Source organism: Epinephelus fuscoguttatus, linkage group LG8, assembly GCF_011397635.1.
Source record: "Epinephelus fuscoguttatus linkage group LG8, E.fuscoguttatus.final_Chr_v1".
Lineage (NCBI taxonomy): Eukaryota > Metazoa > Chordata > Actinopteri > Perciformes > Serranidae > Epinephelus > Epinephelus fuscoguttatus.
The window spans coordinates 12,452,454-12,471,589 of record NC_064759.1 but is presented as its reverse complement, the minus strand read 5'-3'; the positions used below and the strand labels follow the sequence as shown (position 1 = coordinate 12,471,589).

The following is a 19,136-nucleotide window of genomic DNA, read 5'->3' as shown; positions in this document are numbered from 1 at the left end:
ACATGAAATATGCAAACGTTATTAAAAGCCAGAGCTCGGTTCAGCTTATTCAGCAAGTATCAATCTGATTTCACCCACTTTCCTTAATTAGATAAATTTACCTTTCTGCACTGGATATTTGGTTTACTTAATTATGCTGGGGGAAGATATATTGGACTGGGTCAAGCTCTGATGAGGTGTAATGGATCAAAAATGAGCAATGTTTTAAGAAACAACTGAAAGGGGATAATTGGATGACACTGTCATTAATGTGCAGATGTGAACTGTGTAATATACTATCTGCTATTACAGCAAAATACACCATAAAGCTTGGATTGCTCTTTACACCTTAAAACTTAAATCTTCAACCAAAGACAGACACTGTTATTCAGTATAAAAAATGTCCAGTCATGACTAGGAGTGTAACGATCCATCGATCTGATCTTTGATCTTTCTGATAGGCTTTTATTTTGAAAGTTTGTGTCACCAGCAAACAGTGGCAGGCAGACGGCAAGCAGCCAAGAGAAAGACGATGAGGACAGCATTATTTACTCTGGAATAAATCAGCAGTGTGGAAATCATTTTGATTTCAGAGAAAATGCAAGTCAACAGACAGAACTCATAGTGTATGTGAACAATGGTGTTATAATTTAAAATAGGACATAAGGTGACCGGCCTGGCCGGGCATTTCCCTCCGTTAACTTCTCACTACAGCAACATAAGCTGCTCTGTTTCAACAATGTTCGGCTGAAAAAACATGCGCGCAGGCTGAAATTCAACCGTTCTGTTCTGTTGGGAGACTCAGTGACTATAACAAATGGTGAGTAAAGAAAATAATAACGTTAAATATAATTTGTTAAGCTATGAGCAGAGGTAAAGTCCGCTAGCTGCTAGACTAATTTATGCACTGTAAACATGCTTAAGCTAATAATGAGTGACTAGCAAAAAGCAATTGTTTTGTCTGTGAATCTTGACACTTATCACAACACATTCTCACTCCGACCTCGTCACATATTGATGTTTTGGTCATGGACTTTCAAGGTACCCTGGGTTGGTTGTTGACATTCTGGGACACCGTGTCAAGTTCTCTCCTTTCAAAATACACTTCCATTTTCACAGGAATTTAAATATTTACATACAGTCTTTTTCAAAATGAATGCACTGTCAGTACAACGCTGCAAATTAACGTTTTTTTCCTTCAACAACGAACACACGTGGTTGGGTTTGGCAACAAAAACATGGTTAGGTTTAGGAAAAAAACAACAGAGTTTGGTTTTAGAATCTTACAGGACGTGAACACCGCTCCCACTGTAACCTACTTGGACTTTTGCCACCTTAACTTTCGTCCGTGTCCCGCCGCGTTTCCGCCTGATGCTGCCAAACGCTGTTAACATATAACAGCAACCAGCTGCATATCATGCCGACATTAAATGACGCCTTTTTACATCAGTTTCTGGTGCCGCAAGACACTGCCCATGTTTTATGGCTGTTTGGAGAAGTTTGCCTTCAGGGCTTTAAGCCAGATAGACCTTAAGTTTTATGAAAAAGATGGTGGTTTGAGTTAAAATGCAAAGATTTCCTCCTCGGAAAGTTCCCTCTGTCAGAAAGCCCTGAAGGTTAACATAGCCCATGTGATGTTTTATGTGTTAGTGGAGTCAGTTTAAAGTAAACTCTAACCCTAACCCAATTTCTTAGATTATTTATGTGCTGTTTTTATCTTTTCAGACCAAAAGCAGAAAAGAAAGAGGTTAAATGACACACACCCTGAATACAGAGACTCCTGTTACTGAATGAGCTGATCAGACTGACAAGGAGCTTCTTCTAGCATTGTTTTCCTCACTTGTTTACAGATAACAATTGTGATTTAATTCTGCCTTCCTTCTTTTTCTTTTTCTTTTTCTTTTCAACTTCCAAATATATCGTATAGTGTGTTCAATGTCTGAGATTCAGCCAAAGTAGTGTAAGATTTTTTTGTCTCATGTTCACAGTTTTGGGAAAATACTGTTTTCCTTTCAGGGAATGTGTGGAAGCAACTGTGAAAACTGTAATGCATGCGCATGTGTTATACCTGATTATTCATAGGTGCCTTCTTATGCAAGCGCTGTATTGTCGGCACACAATGACACTCAGTGCCACAGAATACATTTTCGCCTGTCTTCTCTTCACATATCACTGGAACTACCAATGGGTAAAATGTACCCGTGGCTGTTCGCTGATTGTATGTAGCTTTGTTTCAATAAAATAATGCTATGCAACAACCCTGCTGTTAAATGTTCAAGATAAATCCAGATTTAAAAACAAAAAAGGCCATTTATACCTTTAGAGCAGATCAAATTTATCTTGTAGAGAAAGCAGTTATTACAACTATGTGTATAAAACCAAATCATTATGACGTTGCAGTAACAACAATCAGACTTGTTTATTTCTGTTGTCATTTTCAGCTTTATGTGTAATGTTTGAAGATGAAGAGTTAAACATGGTGGTCAGACCTATTTGACGTTTCAGCTGTGCTCATTAACTGTACTGTGTTGCTTTGCAATCATGTTTGATAAACCAAACCTACCAGCACGGAAGCTGTGGATGTGGGCCTCTGCAAAATGTATTTTAGCCACCTGAAAAAAAATCAGTATCAGCTTTATGCTATATTTAGAATATTTTCTGTACTTTATCCAATCAATCGAGACAGCGGTAGACCAGCAACTCCCCTATTCTGACAGCTTTTGTCAGTGGAGTCTGGTGGATTTCAGATAATAGCTTTAGCTCCCCGTTGGAAAGGGCTGTCTGATGGCAAGGTAAAGCCAAGAAAATATTCTAGACAAAGCATACACTTGAAAAGTTAAGCTCACATTGAAGGAGTGGGGGTTTACTTCTACTTTTTACCTGAGTAGCCATTTATACTTTTGTTACAATGAGTTTGTTCTAAATGCAGGTATTGAGTGCCGGGGGCCACCAGAAACAATCCATGGCCACATCCGGCCACACGTTTTATGCCAAAATCTCTGTGTTTCCTATAAACAATTACATCTCTGCTTTAAAAAAAAATCCTTGACGAACCTCCACAAGCACACTAAGGTAAGTTGCACATACTCTAGGTCAGTGGTTCCCAACTGGTCTAGCCAAGGGGGCCAGATTTCTCCTCAGTCATCAGTTCAAGGTCCACACAATTTAATACATTCAGCACCATACTACTTGGCCATGTTGTAGAGTTAGTTTGATGTCTCGGTCAAGTAGCTGTCCGTTATTCCCTTACTCTACAGCAGAAAATGGCACTTCAAAACAAAAACGCTTTGCCAGAAATTCACTTTACTTAATATATTTAAGTGTGTGGGTTTTTTTTGGTTTTTTTTACAAACTTGACATGTTTGTGTTTCACTTGCGGTTCATTCAGAATGGACCAGTGACCCGCTGTTAGACTGCAACCCACCAGTTGGGAACCACTGCTCTAGGTGAACTTGTAGGTAGCTAGCTAACGTTAACTATGTGAAGGTTTTATGCGTCACATTAATCTTTGATAATGATTAGCCTACCTGCTCTACTGCCCACACACACTTAAAAATATTAAAATGGAAACTAACTTGTACTTTGTGTAATTTATTAAGCAGGTACTTTTTACGTTTACTTACATAGGTTTATCAAATGGTAATTTTAATTTTTTACTTGAGTAAAGATTTTCAGTTCTCTCCCCACTACAGCTAAGACCAAGCCAGTTGGGGCAGTGCTTGCTCAGCACCGTTTAATTTCATGTACGAGATGCAGGGGTTTTCAGCCGGGAAGTTTTTGTAAACTAGGGCTGCCCGATAATAGTCAACAACGTTAGTCGACCACAAAGGTCATTAGTCTGGAAGATTTCATTGGTCGCTTAGTTGCAGAAAAACAAAACAAAACCAAAAAAATGTGAAACTCTATTAGGAGCTGCACCCTGTCACAATAAATCAAAACCTATATGCCTGGACCATGTGGGAATTTAATTTCAAAAGGACAGACACAGGAAGTGTCCATGCTCAGCAGTCAGACAGGAGTCAGGTTAATTTCCAGGGCTGGTACCTGTGGTTATTCCACAGGCTAGTTAATAACATGTCGGGCAGGAAATCCAAAGTGTGGGATCATTTTGAGAAGGTGAAGGACGAACCCAAGGTGATATGTAAACTCATCTTCATTGGTCGACTACAAACATGACGTATCATCTGGAACATGGAAGTAGCTACATGCCCATTAGCCCACAGCATCATTAACAGGCAGCTCGCTCAGTGTGTGACGTGCACATGTAGATAAAATATAGGCCTATATTAATGAAGGTTCATTAGTACGGTTTTGTATTTCTCTGTAATGTAGCACAGTGTTAACAATGTTACTGATACTATTCTTTCTCACACCTTCAACTCAAACCATTGTGTTGCCCCGCCCACAATATATCATTTAGTAATTAAATTAATGTTGTAAACATGAGGGCGACTAGTCAACTAATGGCCCTAAATGACGACTATTGGTGGACTGGGAAAATTCCTTGTCGGGGGCAGCCTGATTGTAAACAAACATTGTGATTTGGTCTATAGAGCAGCATGGTTATCCTTCATGTGTGTTTGCACTGATCGGTGAACAAAGGTTTATTATTATATCATTTATTGTCAAAATGTAATTTTGTGTGTGGAATAAGGGGACTACAACGATGGCATTTTATTATACAACTCTGTGTTGTGGAAAGATAAATTCTTCATCTTGTACTGTGAAAATCAATTCATTCCAACAGCAGGTGAATTTTACCTGTCGGCTGTTTTAGGTATACAGAAACCCCTGGCAGTTCTAGTGACATTCAGTAACACAGAACATATTTTCGCCTCTTCTCCCCTCAGCATATACACACAGCGCAGCACTTACACCAACTCATATACAGTGTGCATCTATTCTTCCCAGCAGGCCTTGTTTCTGACCCGTCTCTGACAGAGCGCTGCTTTAGAGCACAAACTCTAAAAATACCAACACTAGGTAGAGAGGAGAGGAGAGGATGTCTGAGCAGCACCTGTCTGTGTGTATGATAACCTGCGTAACAACAAATGAAGAGAGACAGAGAGGGCCAGGCTAAAACTAATTACATTGACCTAATGGGTAAATGGGAGCACGGCCCAGGACCCGGACACACAGAGGCTGCGATGTTGGCTGACAAACACACACATACAAGTCACATAATATTTGTACTTACTGCAAGCCATGGCAGGTTGAGACTGCCACGAAGGAGTGAGGGATGTCTCTGACCTTCCCCTGATAGTAGCAGTGCTCTCCTCCCTGCGAGTAAAACACAAACACTCACAGATTAAGATCATACACATGGTTGTCTCTGAAAATGTCTCACGCACTCAAACAGAGAGCGAAACATGCCGCTTGCTGATTTCATTACCATGTTCCATCAGGAAATGAGATCAGAGCGATCAATCACACAGAATTCATTTGCTAACAAGTGCAAGTATGATCTGGTGTACGTGTACTGTGTGTTTGTGCTTGTGTGTTACTTTGCACTTTGAGCTTAACCCATTCACATCCTTCCCATTTGTGCGTTAACCACTCCGTGCCCTCCATCCCAACGTGAACCCAAAATAGGAAGCCACAGCATCAGTCACTTGTAAAAGTTTTTCCATCTCTGTCACACCACTCATACTCTCTGTCTTCACTCTCTATCTTCGTCTGTCTATATGTGTGTGTTTCCTCCCTCTCTGCGAGCGTAAACACACATTTATTTTCTATAGACGTGTATGATGTCTAAGTGTCTAAGTGCTCTGCAGGCCATCTCTTCCTGGTCCATTTCTTGCTGCCTAACAGCCATTAGGCAGGAAGCCGGTCTCCCTGAGGAAAGGCAGCTTTTATCAGAGGATCAATTTCTGCTCTACAGTCTGATGCTGCGCACAGTAACGCAGCGCTACGTCCACTTCTGCTTCCAGCTCTCTATGTGGACTTTATCCTAATCCATGCCCCGCCTATGGGCTTGTGTTAGGATGCTTAATGCAGCCAAAAGTACTGTATGTGGAAAACCTGAAATACAGGCATTAGGATGAGGGCTTTACACAGGATTTTGGAACAGGAATTTACTCCCATTGAGCCTAAAGAGCATTACTGATGTTGTGCAATAAGGTCTGGTTCCATTCATCCCAAAAGTGTGGGATGAGTTTGAGGTCAGGGTTCTGTGCAGGACAGCCAAATGCTTTCCTCTATAAATTTGTTAAACTATGCTATGGACTTGATTTTTTTATGGGGATACTGTCGTGCTCAAACAGGAAAGGGCCTTCCCCAAACTCCTGTCACAGAGCTGGAATCACACATTGTTTGAATATTAATATACGCTGTAGCATTGAGTTAAGACTTTTCTTAAAGGAATTTTTAGACATTTTAGAAAGCTAAGTTGCATTTTTGAGGACATTGACAGTATGACCCACGCTACTTTCATACTTTCTCATTACCTTCGTTGGTTGGGTTGGTTAAGTTCAGGCAAGAGGAGTGAGATTGGTTTGAGTCAGGGTGCGAATGTCAGGGTCATCCAGTCAGAGTCAAAAACCCCTTTTACACTGCCAGATTTTCCGCGAATGTTGGCCTGTTTTGCAGGCAAACTGTGAGCGTTTAGACACACAGAGCCGGATTGGCTAAGTGCCCAATTTTCCACTGCGTAGGGTAAACATATTGGCGGAACCTTTTTGGTTTAAAAAGAACGAGGCGTCCTTCTGCCTCAGAGGGGCTGTTGATGACTTGTGGGAGGAGCTATTGATGACGCCGCACGTGCAACCCACTGGCATTGGATAAACTGGAAACAGCTGATAGCAGGAATTAGCAAGCAGCTAGTAGCAAGAGGGAAACACAACCCTGACAGACACTGTAAAGATGAGCAACTGGGGAGACAAGGAATTGCGCGCCCTCCTTGCCCTCAAAAAACAAGGAGGCCATTCACCGTCAAATAACGGGAACGGTGAAGGACGGGCCAACCTACCAGAGAATCGCCGAAGGACTAACCAGCTGCGGCTTCCCTCCCACGTCACTGGTTATGTCACACGCTGAGCTACATGTTTTGTTACTTGCTCACGCCCCCCATTGCCCTGAAAAAGGCACATTCTGTATGAACAAAAGTAGCTTTGTGCCATTTTGCTGCACTCCCCGATTTTGTTTTTATATTGCCAATGCTGAAAAAAGACTGATTGGGCTTTCCTGCAAATTTGCACAATTCCTATTTAAAAAGGGCTAAAGCAAGGCAGAGCAGGGTGGGTCATGCCTTTGCTATCCTAGTAAATGCTAATTCACTTTTGGGAAGTACCACAGGTTAAATGAGAAAATGGGTTCAGCTTTCATGTTTGTGTGACAAGTATGGAGCTGGAGCCAGCAGCTGGTTAGCTTGGCTTAGCATAGAGTGGAGACAGGGAGTAAAGGCTAGCCAGTTATGTCGAAAGGTAACAAACTGTGCCAAACCACTCCTCTAAAGCTCCTTAATGAATACATTACATCTTACAGGGAGTCTTGTCATCTCTTCTCTTTTGTTTTTACACTTTGTTTTTGCATGGATTAAACAAAAGAGATATAATGTGTTAATTAGTGAGCTTTGGTCATGATGGTGGGCAGATTTGCCCACTTTATATTAACCGTACCAATAACGCTCAGCAAGGAAGTATTTTCCAAAATGCCAAACTATTTTCTAATATTCTAATATTCCTTGAAAACAAACCAAAGTTATGTGGAAAGACTTAACCGTTACACACGTACTTAAAGGGATAGTTCATCCAAAAATCAAAAACACATATTTTTCCTCTTACCTGTAGTGCTATTTATCAATCTAGATTGTTTTGTTGTAAGTCACTGAGTGTTGGAGATAACAGCCATAGAGATGTCTGTCTTCTCTGCTATATAATGGAAGTAGATGGCACTCAGCTAGTTATGTTCAAAGCACCAGAAAAAAAAAATAAATAAAAAAATACATTTCAAAAACTGAACAGCAATGTCTCTGTGCAAAAAAGCATGGTCTGGTCACTCAGGATAATCCACAGACCTTGTTGTGAGCTATTGTCTTCCTACCAAACTACACCCACCAGCTATATCAAATCAAAAATCAAATCAACTTTATTTATATGGCACTTTTCATACTACAGTAACACAAAGTGCCTCACAGAGGTTAAAAACAACAAAGAACCAAAACGGAAAACAAAAAAGAAAAGAGAAAACCCAACCCTCCCACCCCACATAGAGATACATAAGTATACATACGCGCGCACGCACACACACACACACACACACACACACACACGCACACACACAGACACGCACACACACACACTAGCTATCACTAAAGAGACATGGCCGAGCACTGAGACCTGAGGCAAGGAAAAAGCCACCTCTGGGGGCCATCCACACTGAGAGGGCCTACGGACCACGGCCACAGAGAGCGCCGCCGTAGTGATCACCCCGACCCGGGCAGACAGGAGGCGCCACACCGAGGTGCAGTGCCCTTCAGCCACGCAGGTCAGAGCTGTCCACGGGACGGCACCCCATCAGTAGACCAGGAACAACTCTCAGTGTGGTAGGCCCCCATGAGGAAACACTAGAGCTAAAAATGAACTAAAACAGTAGGATAGGATAAAAGGTATAAAATGAACCAAATAAACAAAAAGCTATTTAGCTCATAAAATTAAGTTAATAGCTAGATAAGAATGATCTAAAACAGAGACATAAAATGCATCAAAACTAAAACCTATAACTAAAATAACAAAAGATAAAGGTTAAATTAGATAAGAATGTAAAAAGAGGAAGGGTAAGAGCATTTTTAAAAAAAAAACAAAACAAAAAAAAAACCAAATAGATAAACCGGTTAAAAGCCTGATAAAAGGAATTTAAAATAGATAAATAAAGAGATCAGTTAAAAGCCTGATTAAAAAGATGAGTCTTGAGCCTCTTTTTAAAAACTTATCACAGCGCAGAGGAAATGTGCATTTACTGTTGGCTCACCTAGCACCACTGAGCTAGCTAACGTTACAGCCCGGCTGAGGAGGACGCCATTAAATGTTCACATTGAAGCCCATCACGTTGAAGTTTTTCAAATGTATTTTTTGGCACTTTGAGAACCACAAGCTGAGTGCCATCTAGTTTTTTTTTATATTGGAGAGAAGACAGACATCTCTACAGCCGATATCTCTAACATTCGGCAACTCAGACCAAAACAATCCAGACTGATTAACAGCACTACAGGTAAAGGAAAAGTATGTATTTTTGATTTTAGGTGAATTGTCCCTTTAAAAGTTAATGTTTAGAGAGTTAATGTAGTAAAAGTTGGTCCTCATAAATGTCTCATAATAAAAATGTGTGTGTGCCGAACTCATCTGCATAAAGTGTTAGCATTATTGGACTGAAGTTGCATCAGTCAGACTGAGATTTTTGTTGTTTTCCTTCCTCTTCTTAAGTGTTGCAGTTTTCTCTCTCAGTTCTGATTATGTCACTCTCAGCTATAATTTCTCTATCTCACATCCAAGATGACCAGAACTGACAAAAAAAAGGCCCCAGCACAGTTAACTGCACTGCATGATCGGCAAAAGAAGAAAGATTGAATATAGTGATACAGAGATGAAATATGAAATGAACGGGCTGTAACAAAAGGAGTCATACAAGTTAGGCAGATAAACCTAAGTGGAGCTACAGATGAAGAGAGAAAGATTGGGTGAAGAGACGTAGAGCGAGTGTGAGATGAAGAGACAGAGAGGGCTATTTATAAGTTGTGCTGTGCTCTACTATCCCAACGTCTCTCCTCCCCCTGTCGCCCTGAACCTTCTGCTCCACTTCTCATCAAAGCAAGAAACACCCAAAACCCAGCGCCATGGGTACATCCTCGGAGCGTGTGCGTGTGTGTTGCTAAATTGGTCAGATCTGTGATCTCCTTAGACTCATGTAAGAGTAATTAATCATCTATTCCGGACAGCACAATGGACAATGAAAAGGTCGAGGTCAGACAGTTGGTAAACAAGTAGGACAGTCTACCCTCTGGGTGTCAGGGAAAGTTTGGTGATTAGATAATGAAGAGGAATAATGACAGTACCCAAATATATATATCATATCTTACTATTAATGTGATAGAAAGTGTGTGTATGTGAATTTATTTGTGCATCTACAGTAGTCATGCTTGATGTACCACATTAAGAAGCACTTCAGTCTCTCCTGACTTACCCATCATGTATTAAATACCGCACAGGGCTGACCGATATGACAATGAAACAATAAACGTTTTTCAGCTGTCAGATTTTGTCATAGTGTCGGCTATTTATAAAAGCACTGACACACTCCATCAATATTGCTGTACCATCTCAGGGTGTACCGGGCTGCTGCTGAAGATTAATAAAATGAGATGAGGTGAGATAAACTTTATTAATCCCACACAAATTTATGTCGGTCTTATTTTCAAGCTATTTCACTGTTGCAAACAAATATGCAATGTTCAAATACAATGATTAAAGTTTTCTAGAGTTGTGATGTGCTCCTGTGAGCTCGATCGTTTGGTGTAAGGTGGTCATAAAACTCAGTCCGAGCTGAGTCTCTTTCTCATCTTGACATCCCGATAAAATCATGTGTTTAGTCTTGGCTCATGCAAATACTGAAGTTCATGACATGTACACTGTCAACAACCAATAACTGCGCTCTGTCTCTAAGAGGAGGCAGCAAACCAGGGAGACAGTGAACATGGAGAGGATTTCAGGGAGGCACAAAATATGAAGTAGTATTTTTTTTCTTTGTACTGAGGAAAAGGAGGAGAAACTGGTGGACTTGTGGAGTGAACAAGAGTCTCTTTAATTCAGTGTTTATCTGATCCACCAACAAGCACTTTTGGTGAGGGATCTTAATTTTTGTAAGTAGTTGAGGCGTCAAAATCCAAAATGTACATTTTTACACAATTACAGTTTCTCTTTATGGATTATATTGATGCCGAATTGACAAGAATACTGTCGACATGTGACACCTTTTATCATATGTTTCTGGAGTGATGTGTTTTTTCAGAGATGCAAGGTATTCTTAAAATATCATATTTCTTAAATGGACTTTGGCGTAATATTTCCCACGTGGAGCTGGATGGGAAATAATCTCAAAAGGAATCTAGTTGTAGTCTTTCAAATACTGACACTGCAAAATCTCCAGTCTTTGTAAAATCTTAAAGTGTGTGACTAAAAACTCACATTGTCTTTAGATGTGAGAGGGTGTCACACTTTAGGCTTTTAAACGCTGTATACACTTTTCATTTATACAGATACTGTTCATCCACGATGGCATTGAAATATATAATATATATATAAATATTATTGCAAAGTAAGTTGTAATTATAGCACGAATGAGCAGGACTGCTGATGGGAGTTCCCAAATTAAGGCCATTAAGCACCTGAAGTACTCTGTAACAAACCCAATTATTTTCACCATCGTCATATAATTCAGTGAAAGTTTTAAACACTATGTGGTGTTTATAAAGATTGATCTTAACTTATTTAGACTGTTTTATATTTGCTTGGTTATAGTGTTTGTTTAGAGTTGTGATTAATGTCATCATAATGTTCTCTTTCTTGTCTATTATTTTATGTATTTAGCATTCGTTCAGTTGGTTGCTTGTAAAGTTGGAGATCTTATAAATGTACGCACTCTAGTGCACTTACATTTATTGCTCTTAAAATAGGCATCTGCTGAATGCCCAGTCTCATTATCATCTGACAAAACATCACCGTGGCCATCTTGCAGTTGCATTTTAATTGGTCACAGTTGCTCTGACTGACACGTCCTGTCCAGTGGCATCAGAGCGATACAATCTTTTCAGCTTTGACACCTTCATTAACTTTTATTTCCTGAAATTAGTTTTCAAACAGTCTAGCTCTGCACCCTCTTTCTACATTTATCCAAAGACAAGACAGTAATAGAGTAACAAGGAGCAGCGTGAATGGCAACTGTAAAATATCATATCATAAATCTAAATTTGGACAATCAGCTTTTTCCGTAAAGGGCTGTCAACTCTGGGACACATTACAAAGTGAAACTGATTACAGATTTAACATTCTTCACAAACAAAGGTCAAGTGCTGGGTAAAAGCAAACCAGAGCTGTAGCCACTCTCAGCTAAATGTGCTCAAACTTTTAAGGGGTATTAGCAGTGTTTTGGTGACTGACATCTTCAAATCTTGATGCATGATGTAGGAAGTTTGCAGAGCTCATCTTTTCAGTGTACAGGGGTTGAGGTCAGACCCATATTGAGGATACTAAATGCCAAAAATGTGACAATATCGGTTCATATAGAATATATTCTTATTTTCTGAAAGCACAAATTACTTGTATTTTGATTACAGTAAATATATTTTCTCATACTGGTTTATTGTATTTTATTTTGATACATTTAATGAGTAAGTATTTGTGATTTCATAATGAGATACTTCTTGATGTATTTGTGCCCACCTCCACAAAATTAATGTGAAGAACGTTGACTTTTTCCGCTTTTGATGAATTGGCCAAAACAAGGCATTTGTGTCCTGCATTCATTGCAATAAACTAACTGTAGACAGAAAGCCAGAGCCACATTTAGCAGTTCAGCACTTGTGTTACCTGTGTATGACATGAACAGAGACCAATCAGAGCAGCTGCTGTGTTACAGTGGCTTTTGACCTCTACAGTGAGCAGAGAAACAAAAAGCAGCTTGTCTCACATTAACCTTCATGTACAGCAGCCATTAATAAAGTTGTTCCTTCCACCGTTTCAAGAATATGCATTATGGATATTCATCTACAAGGTGAATTAATTCATTAACAGACAGATTGCTTTATAATAAGTCCATAATTAGTGGTGACTATATCACAGAATACGTGGTGTAATAATTTGGATCATTCTCTGTAAAGTATCTAATATCTCCCTAATCTGCTGCTTAGCTGAATAAATCCTGACCATTATAATCCCCCCATTTATGTGATGTAACGTGACGCCTCAGTGGGTGTCCTGTAACTGAAGTCCAGATTTCAGAGGATTATCACGGCAATCTTAATTTCATGTTGGTTGAAGGTTTAGGTCCCAGCTACAGCTCCACCCTGGTGCTCTGAAGTCTAAGCTGAACAAAGACTGGACGGCTGCATGGGCTGTGATTTCTCTGTGTGTGCAAAGTAACACATTGATTAAACAATAAAAGGCTCGGGGAGGGAGAGGAACCTGTGGGGTCAACAGGAAATTGCAGCTGTACGACACAGCTGAGAACAAATCTTGAGGAGTCAGCGGTAGTAAACATGCGCCATTGCAGTATGGTCGTCAACATTTCTATCGCTAAGCTTAACTGAACCCAGCTACGTTATACAGTTGGTATTAACGTGTGATCTGTTTATGGAGAAATTATCTTAATACAGCTTTACTAAACAAAGATCAGTTTTTAATAATGCAACAGAGCTCTGCTTAACTTTAAATCTGAATGTACTCATTTTAAACCTACTTTTGCTAAACTCTGATTACAACTAATCTTAGATTAAATCATCGTTGTCAGTACAACTCAGCATTAGTTTCATAAAAGCCCTTACAGGAAATGGTTGCAAGCTAGTGCCTGCTATAAACAGTATGATATTTCGATAGCTGTTTTCAGTTTGTCTGTATGCTGTATCTGTCCCTTTTAAATAAACCATAAATAAATAAAAACTTATTTTACCTTTGCAATAAACTACAGCTACAGTTTTTGTGTCTCTGTTTTAGGCAAACAGTTGCCCAGCAGTATTTATACATCCAGCAGAAAGGCTGCAACCTCAGCATTCACTTAGAGTTATGTTTCTGTCTATCTAAAAAAAAAAAAAACCAACCTCTGTTTGTTCACCAGCTAGTTGCTAATTTTGTCTGTCTGTCTCGTTCTGAGCAAGTCATGCAGCCCATATATTCTAGTTGTCAGAGCTGTTTTGCTGACTGCTGAGGTTGAAAATTACACAGACAAGAGTAGTAAGAGTGAATCAAAACAGCAAAGTTGTGGAGCCGTAAAACTAAAACAATGAGCTCAAAGATGTTCGAATGCTCTGAAGAGCTGTGTGATAATCTACTTTGTTAATATAAAAATATTGATTACCGCAGCTTGTGAAGAGTGTTCGAATGTACAGCTTGTGTTTGAACCTGGCTGAGATCTGATCACAATTCAAACCAACTCCAGATGTGGTCCGACCGATCCAATAGCATTTTAAATGTGTTCTGCATGCATTGCCATTTACAGCTTTAAAGTGCTTTTATCCTTATCCACATAACCAGATACTGATTACATGGTAACATCAGGTGTGAATGGGGTCGTAATGTCAAGACCACAACACCACAAAAACACTGTCATTCTGCTCTGATAATGAGAGTGTGAGTGAGCATGAGGAGAGATGATTTGCAGATTCTTACGCTGGTGACGACGCTCTTCCCTTTTTCTGACAAATGCCTCTCCACGTACCCCGAAGACAGCAGATCACTGGGAACAGAGAGGAAAGAAAAAGAATTAAAGTTAGAAAATTTGCAATTTTCATTCAAGTGTCACTCAGATGTGCGGGCGTGCTTGTATCTTATGGGATGATTGTATTCAGTCTTGGCAGCACAAAGCTTCAGAGCATCAGCCTGGCTAATTATGACCAGCGTACAGGGACGGAGCTATTTCCAGCACACAAACTCACACAAACACAATTATACAAATCCAGCCTTGTAGCAAATGTCTGGTGTACGTGTGTGTGTGTGTGTGTGTGTGTGTGTCTTTCAGAGGAATGAAAGACAATTGAAGGTTAGTTAGGAGTAAAAGAAGCAACAACAGCAGAATGGGAAGGAGGCAGGAAATAAATTGAGAGAGCAGAAAGAGTGGCATAAATAAGAGGAAATCAGTCTGTGTGTGCTTTCTCAGCAGAGCTGGACCCAAGAATCCCAATGGAGATACACACTGCAGGCCCAATCTGAGACAGAGATGTATGAGCTATCGTACACACACACACACACACACACACACACGCGGGAATGCAGCATATGAATGGGGATTTGCCCCTTTTTCAGCCTCTTTTAAAATATAATACAATAAAAAGTTTTAGCCTCTTATCTAACAAATAGGTGACCTGAACACACACACACACACACACACACACACACACACACACACAGCTGTGAAGAAGTCGGCTTTTATATCTTTATATTTACATTCAGTGAGCGGTGTCAACAGTAATCTGAGGCTTGTATACACACAAACACACACGCACAAAGCAAATGCTAAAAACAAATAAAGCAAACCTTGCACCAGAGGATAGCAGCAAAAAAAATAAATCAAAGAGTACAACCAGCATAACAAACTCATTTTTGCCACATTAAACCCGCTGAATCAGCGGCCTTCACATACTTTCCCCAAAACATCTACATCACTGACAGGACTGCTGCGTTTATCAGCCAGGAATCGACACCAAAATGTGCAACTGAGACGGTACACAGCATCTGAGCAGGCAACGGGCCGCACTGAACCAGAGCGCCATCAATCAACATCCAGGCATCGACAACAAGAGACGAGAAGGTGGAATGAATTTTCACCTCGTTCTCCCACCAAACAAACCAGCCTCTTTCTTCAGTGTTACATAAGCAGTGTGAGGGTGCAGTGACGGAGGGAAAATGTGGGTGAAAGTGTGAACTTGTGTATTGTAATATTGTCCTTTTTGCCTCTTTTTACACTGAAGGTTGCAACTGTATAATTGTCTATGTTTCTGGGTGCTTCTGGCAATTCATAGTTTCTGGTTGTAAAATGATTTAACTGTGAATTTAGTGATTCATCACTGACGTCGATGGTAGTGTTCTATAGGTGTTCCAGACTCTGATTGGCAAGATGTCCACATGGTCGCTCTTCCCGAACACGTTTTTGTAGCTGATGTCTTTCTTCTTCATCTTTTCCTCGATGTTTACTGATGTTTACTTCTGAAAACCTTACACCGGCCAGGTCGCAGAGTTGCAGGGGAGGAGAGTTCACACACTTGTAAATTGACTTTCTCAACCCGATGAGTGACCCGCAGCCAAACGCCACCATCGTCCAACACCAACAACAAAAAGCACCATCGACGCTTGCAAAATTGACATAAGAGCATCAATTTAGCACAAATTTAATGGAGCTGACAGCTTGTCGGACCATCACAAAGGGGCAGGGCTTAGCTGGCTCAATTACAATATAAAGATATTTGAATATATTTTTTGCTTTTCCCCTACATAAGTAAAAATAAAGGCACTAAGAAGGTCTGAAAAGTTGCTAAATCTGGCAAGAGAGTCGCCAAGTTGTCAACACTGAGCTCACCTCTATAAAGAAAAGGGGTACGCTGGATTTATAACACAAGACAAAACAAGAGCATCGTTGCAAAATGGAAAGCACAGTAATCATTTTATGTTGATTACCATGTTATTAATCGCCAGAAGCTAAAATTGTAACTGAAATAAAATATGACAAATTGCCCAGCCCTCAGGGTTTCCATGGAGTTTCCATGGTGTGGAGCCACACTTCCAACTCATAAAGCCTCTCCTCACACTCTACAAACAAGCTACATTCAGTACATGTACCAGTATCACTAAAGGAGGGAGAGGAACAGCTAAAAATCTGACACACCAAGCAAGAGAGAGCGGAGGAAGAGAAGGGAGAGAGAAGCCATCACTAACTGCTAAGCTAAGGTAACTTTCAGAGGTAAATATCCTGTTAACAATAACAGTGGGATTAGTGGGAGAGCTGTTAAAAAGAAAGAGCTTTAAGTGCTTTGAGCTGAACAAGTGTATGTTTAAATGTATAGCAGGTAATGAGCCACTTTGATGAAGAACAAACAAAGAACAGCTACTGATAACATAGTACATGGAAATGAGACACAACCACGACGTGAGTGGAAGTGAACAACAGAGTACAAGCAGGCAATGCAGTTGAGTTTATATCTTATCCAGCTTGAAAACACAGTGGAATAGTGACTGTTTGCTGTATTATCAATCACCATAACCATTTGACATGGGAAACGGATCGCTAATGGAGTGTGCTTTTCAGTTTTCCAGCTAGCTGTGGACACAGTGCACACTCCACTTGACCACTAGAGCTGAGGATCAACCATGGTTTAAGTGGAGATTCATTAAGGCAGTGGTTTCCAACTGGTGGGTCAGAATCTAAAAGGGAGTCATAGGGCCATTATGAATGGACCGCAAGTGACACGCAAACATGACAGGTTTGTAAAAAAACACACTTTCTTTTGAAGTACAGTGAGTTTCCAGCACGGAGCTTTCATTTCGAAATGCTGTTTCCTGCCATAGAGTGAGAAACTAACAGACAGCTACTTGACAGAGACAGCAAACTAGCTTGACAGCATGGCCAAACCCAAGTATGATGCTGAATATAATAAACTGTGTGGACCTTGAACTAATGACTAAGGCGAAATCTGGACCCTGTAGCTGGACAATTTGGGAACCACTGCATAAAGGAGTTGAGAGTGCAAAACCTAAGACTTAAAAAACACTGAAGAAGTACAAAATTATTGATAAGAAAACCACAAAACAATCAAAGTAGCCTCCATGTTTACAGCTAATGGTAATCACCACCATCCAAAAGGGTGCTGATGAACCGTAGCAGCAATAACAACTACAACAACATCTCTGCCGCTTTGGGTTGAAAGAACACTTAGGACGCATTCACACTGGCACAATTTGGTCCATTTTAAACAAACCCTTGTCCGCTTCCATGGATAGTTCAATTCGTTTGGAGTGATGTGAACGCTCATTCAAACTCTGGTGCGGACCAAACAAGCGAACCCTGGTCTGCTTGAAAAGTGGGGGTCTCAGTTCACTTGCAAGTGAGCCCTGGTGCAGTTTTCTTCCAGTGGGAAATGCAAATGGACTATCCAGCAGTGTGAAAGTGAACTGAACCAAATGTAGGTGTGAAATTTTTTTGGCATTCCCCGCCCAATCGAACCGAGTCCCCCGTAAATGTGATGAAGTGTTGGCCTTGTACAAAGATGTTGTTTTCTTGAGTTTAAAATGGCGACACAGAGAGATGTGTGTTAAGTGGGTAGCAACTGGCTTACTTAGTTAGTTCAACAACGATTTTCTGGTCATTGACTGTGAGAATCTGCAGGTCCTGCTCCAAACCAGTTGCGAACTGAAGGTGGGCCTCGAACTGCTCGAATGTATAGGCGCTCACACACAAACGAGGTAGGAAAACACGTCCAGATATGTTACATTCGATAGCTCGTACAGTTTGCCCTACCACGGATTTAGACCGTTTTAGTCGTGGACCTTTTGAAGGTATTAATAGATTATTTCTTTATATCCACCATTTCAAAATCTGTGATATCCCTGACAAAAGGACAGACTGTTGAAAGCAAAGCAAAATCAGTTACTGCAATGAGTCATAATAAGGCAGATGGCTGGAAATTGTTCCGCATTTGAAGGCAGACGCGTCATGTGTTTTTCAAATATTATCTGAGCTTTTTATCTTTAAGGAAGTACAATTTTTCCAACGATGATATGCCGTATATTATTCAAATGAAAGCCCTGACATCAGCGTGCACACATACGCACACACAGGAGGCTGCTTTCTGAGATGACTAATGGGCAGTTTGCTACGGCAATAAAAAAAATATGCAGGGAAAGAGAAGAGAGAGTGAGGTAAAATGGAAAGAGGGAGAGAATGGCTGTCAAGGGAGGAGTAATGAGACAGAGGAAAGGAAAGAGGCGCACAAGGTGTGAATACAGAGATCAGGGCACTAACAGATATCCCATCGTGCACTACCATGATGCTTTCTCCTGCAACCCCCCATATGTGTAAAAGAGGCAAACCCCCATTGTACACACTTCACACCCTCAAACCTCACATCACAACAACATCGTGAAAATCAAACGTGCCGTGACTCCTGAGTAACATTTTATCACCATTTTTCATCAATAAGAATCGCTGTCAAAATATTCACACGCTGCTGTGATGAAGACATTCGGTGTGTGCATGAGAGTCCCTGGGTCACAGGCGCGCGCTGTTAGCCTTTGTTCTGCTGGGATGTGTGTTTAAGATTCAGAGCTTGTGATCTTTATCCGGCTCCACGCTGAGCCCAGGCAGGGGGAGCGAGCGAGGAGCATACTGAGGCAGCAAGGCAGACACATGGGGCTCTAATGGAGGACGCTGATAACAGATTTCAGCTTTAATTGTTGCGGGATTTA

General features: G+C 40.6%; 1 protein-coding gene across 1 annotated transcript in view; it reads right to left on the bottom strand.

The window, feature by feature from the left end:
- adam22 (ADAM metallopeptidase domain 22) overlaps nucleotides 1-19,136 on the bottom strand; it is a 106,884-nt gene that overhangs the window by 62,358 nt on the left and 25,390 nt on the right. Inside the window, exons 4-5 of the mRNA XM_049582812.1 lie at nucleotides 14,352-14,418; nucleotides 5,177-5,259 (exon numbers count right to left, since the gene is read on the bottom strand). Coding sequence (XP_049438769.1) covers nucleotides 5,177-5,259; nucleotides 14,352-14,418 — 150 coding nt within the window. The remainder of the gene's footprint in view (nucleotides 1-5,176; nucleotides 5,260-14,351; nucleotides 14,419-19,136) is intronic.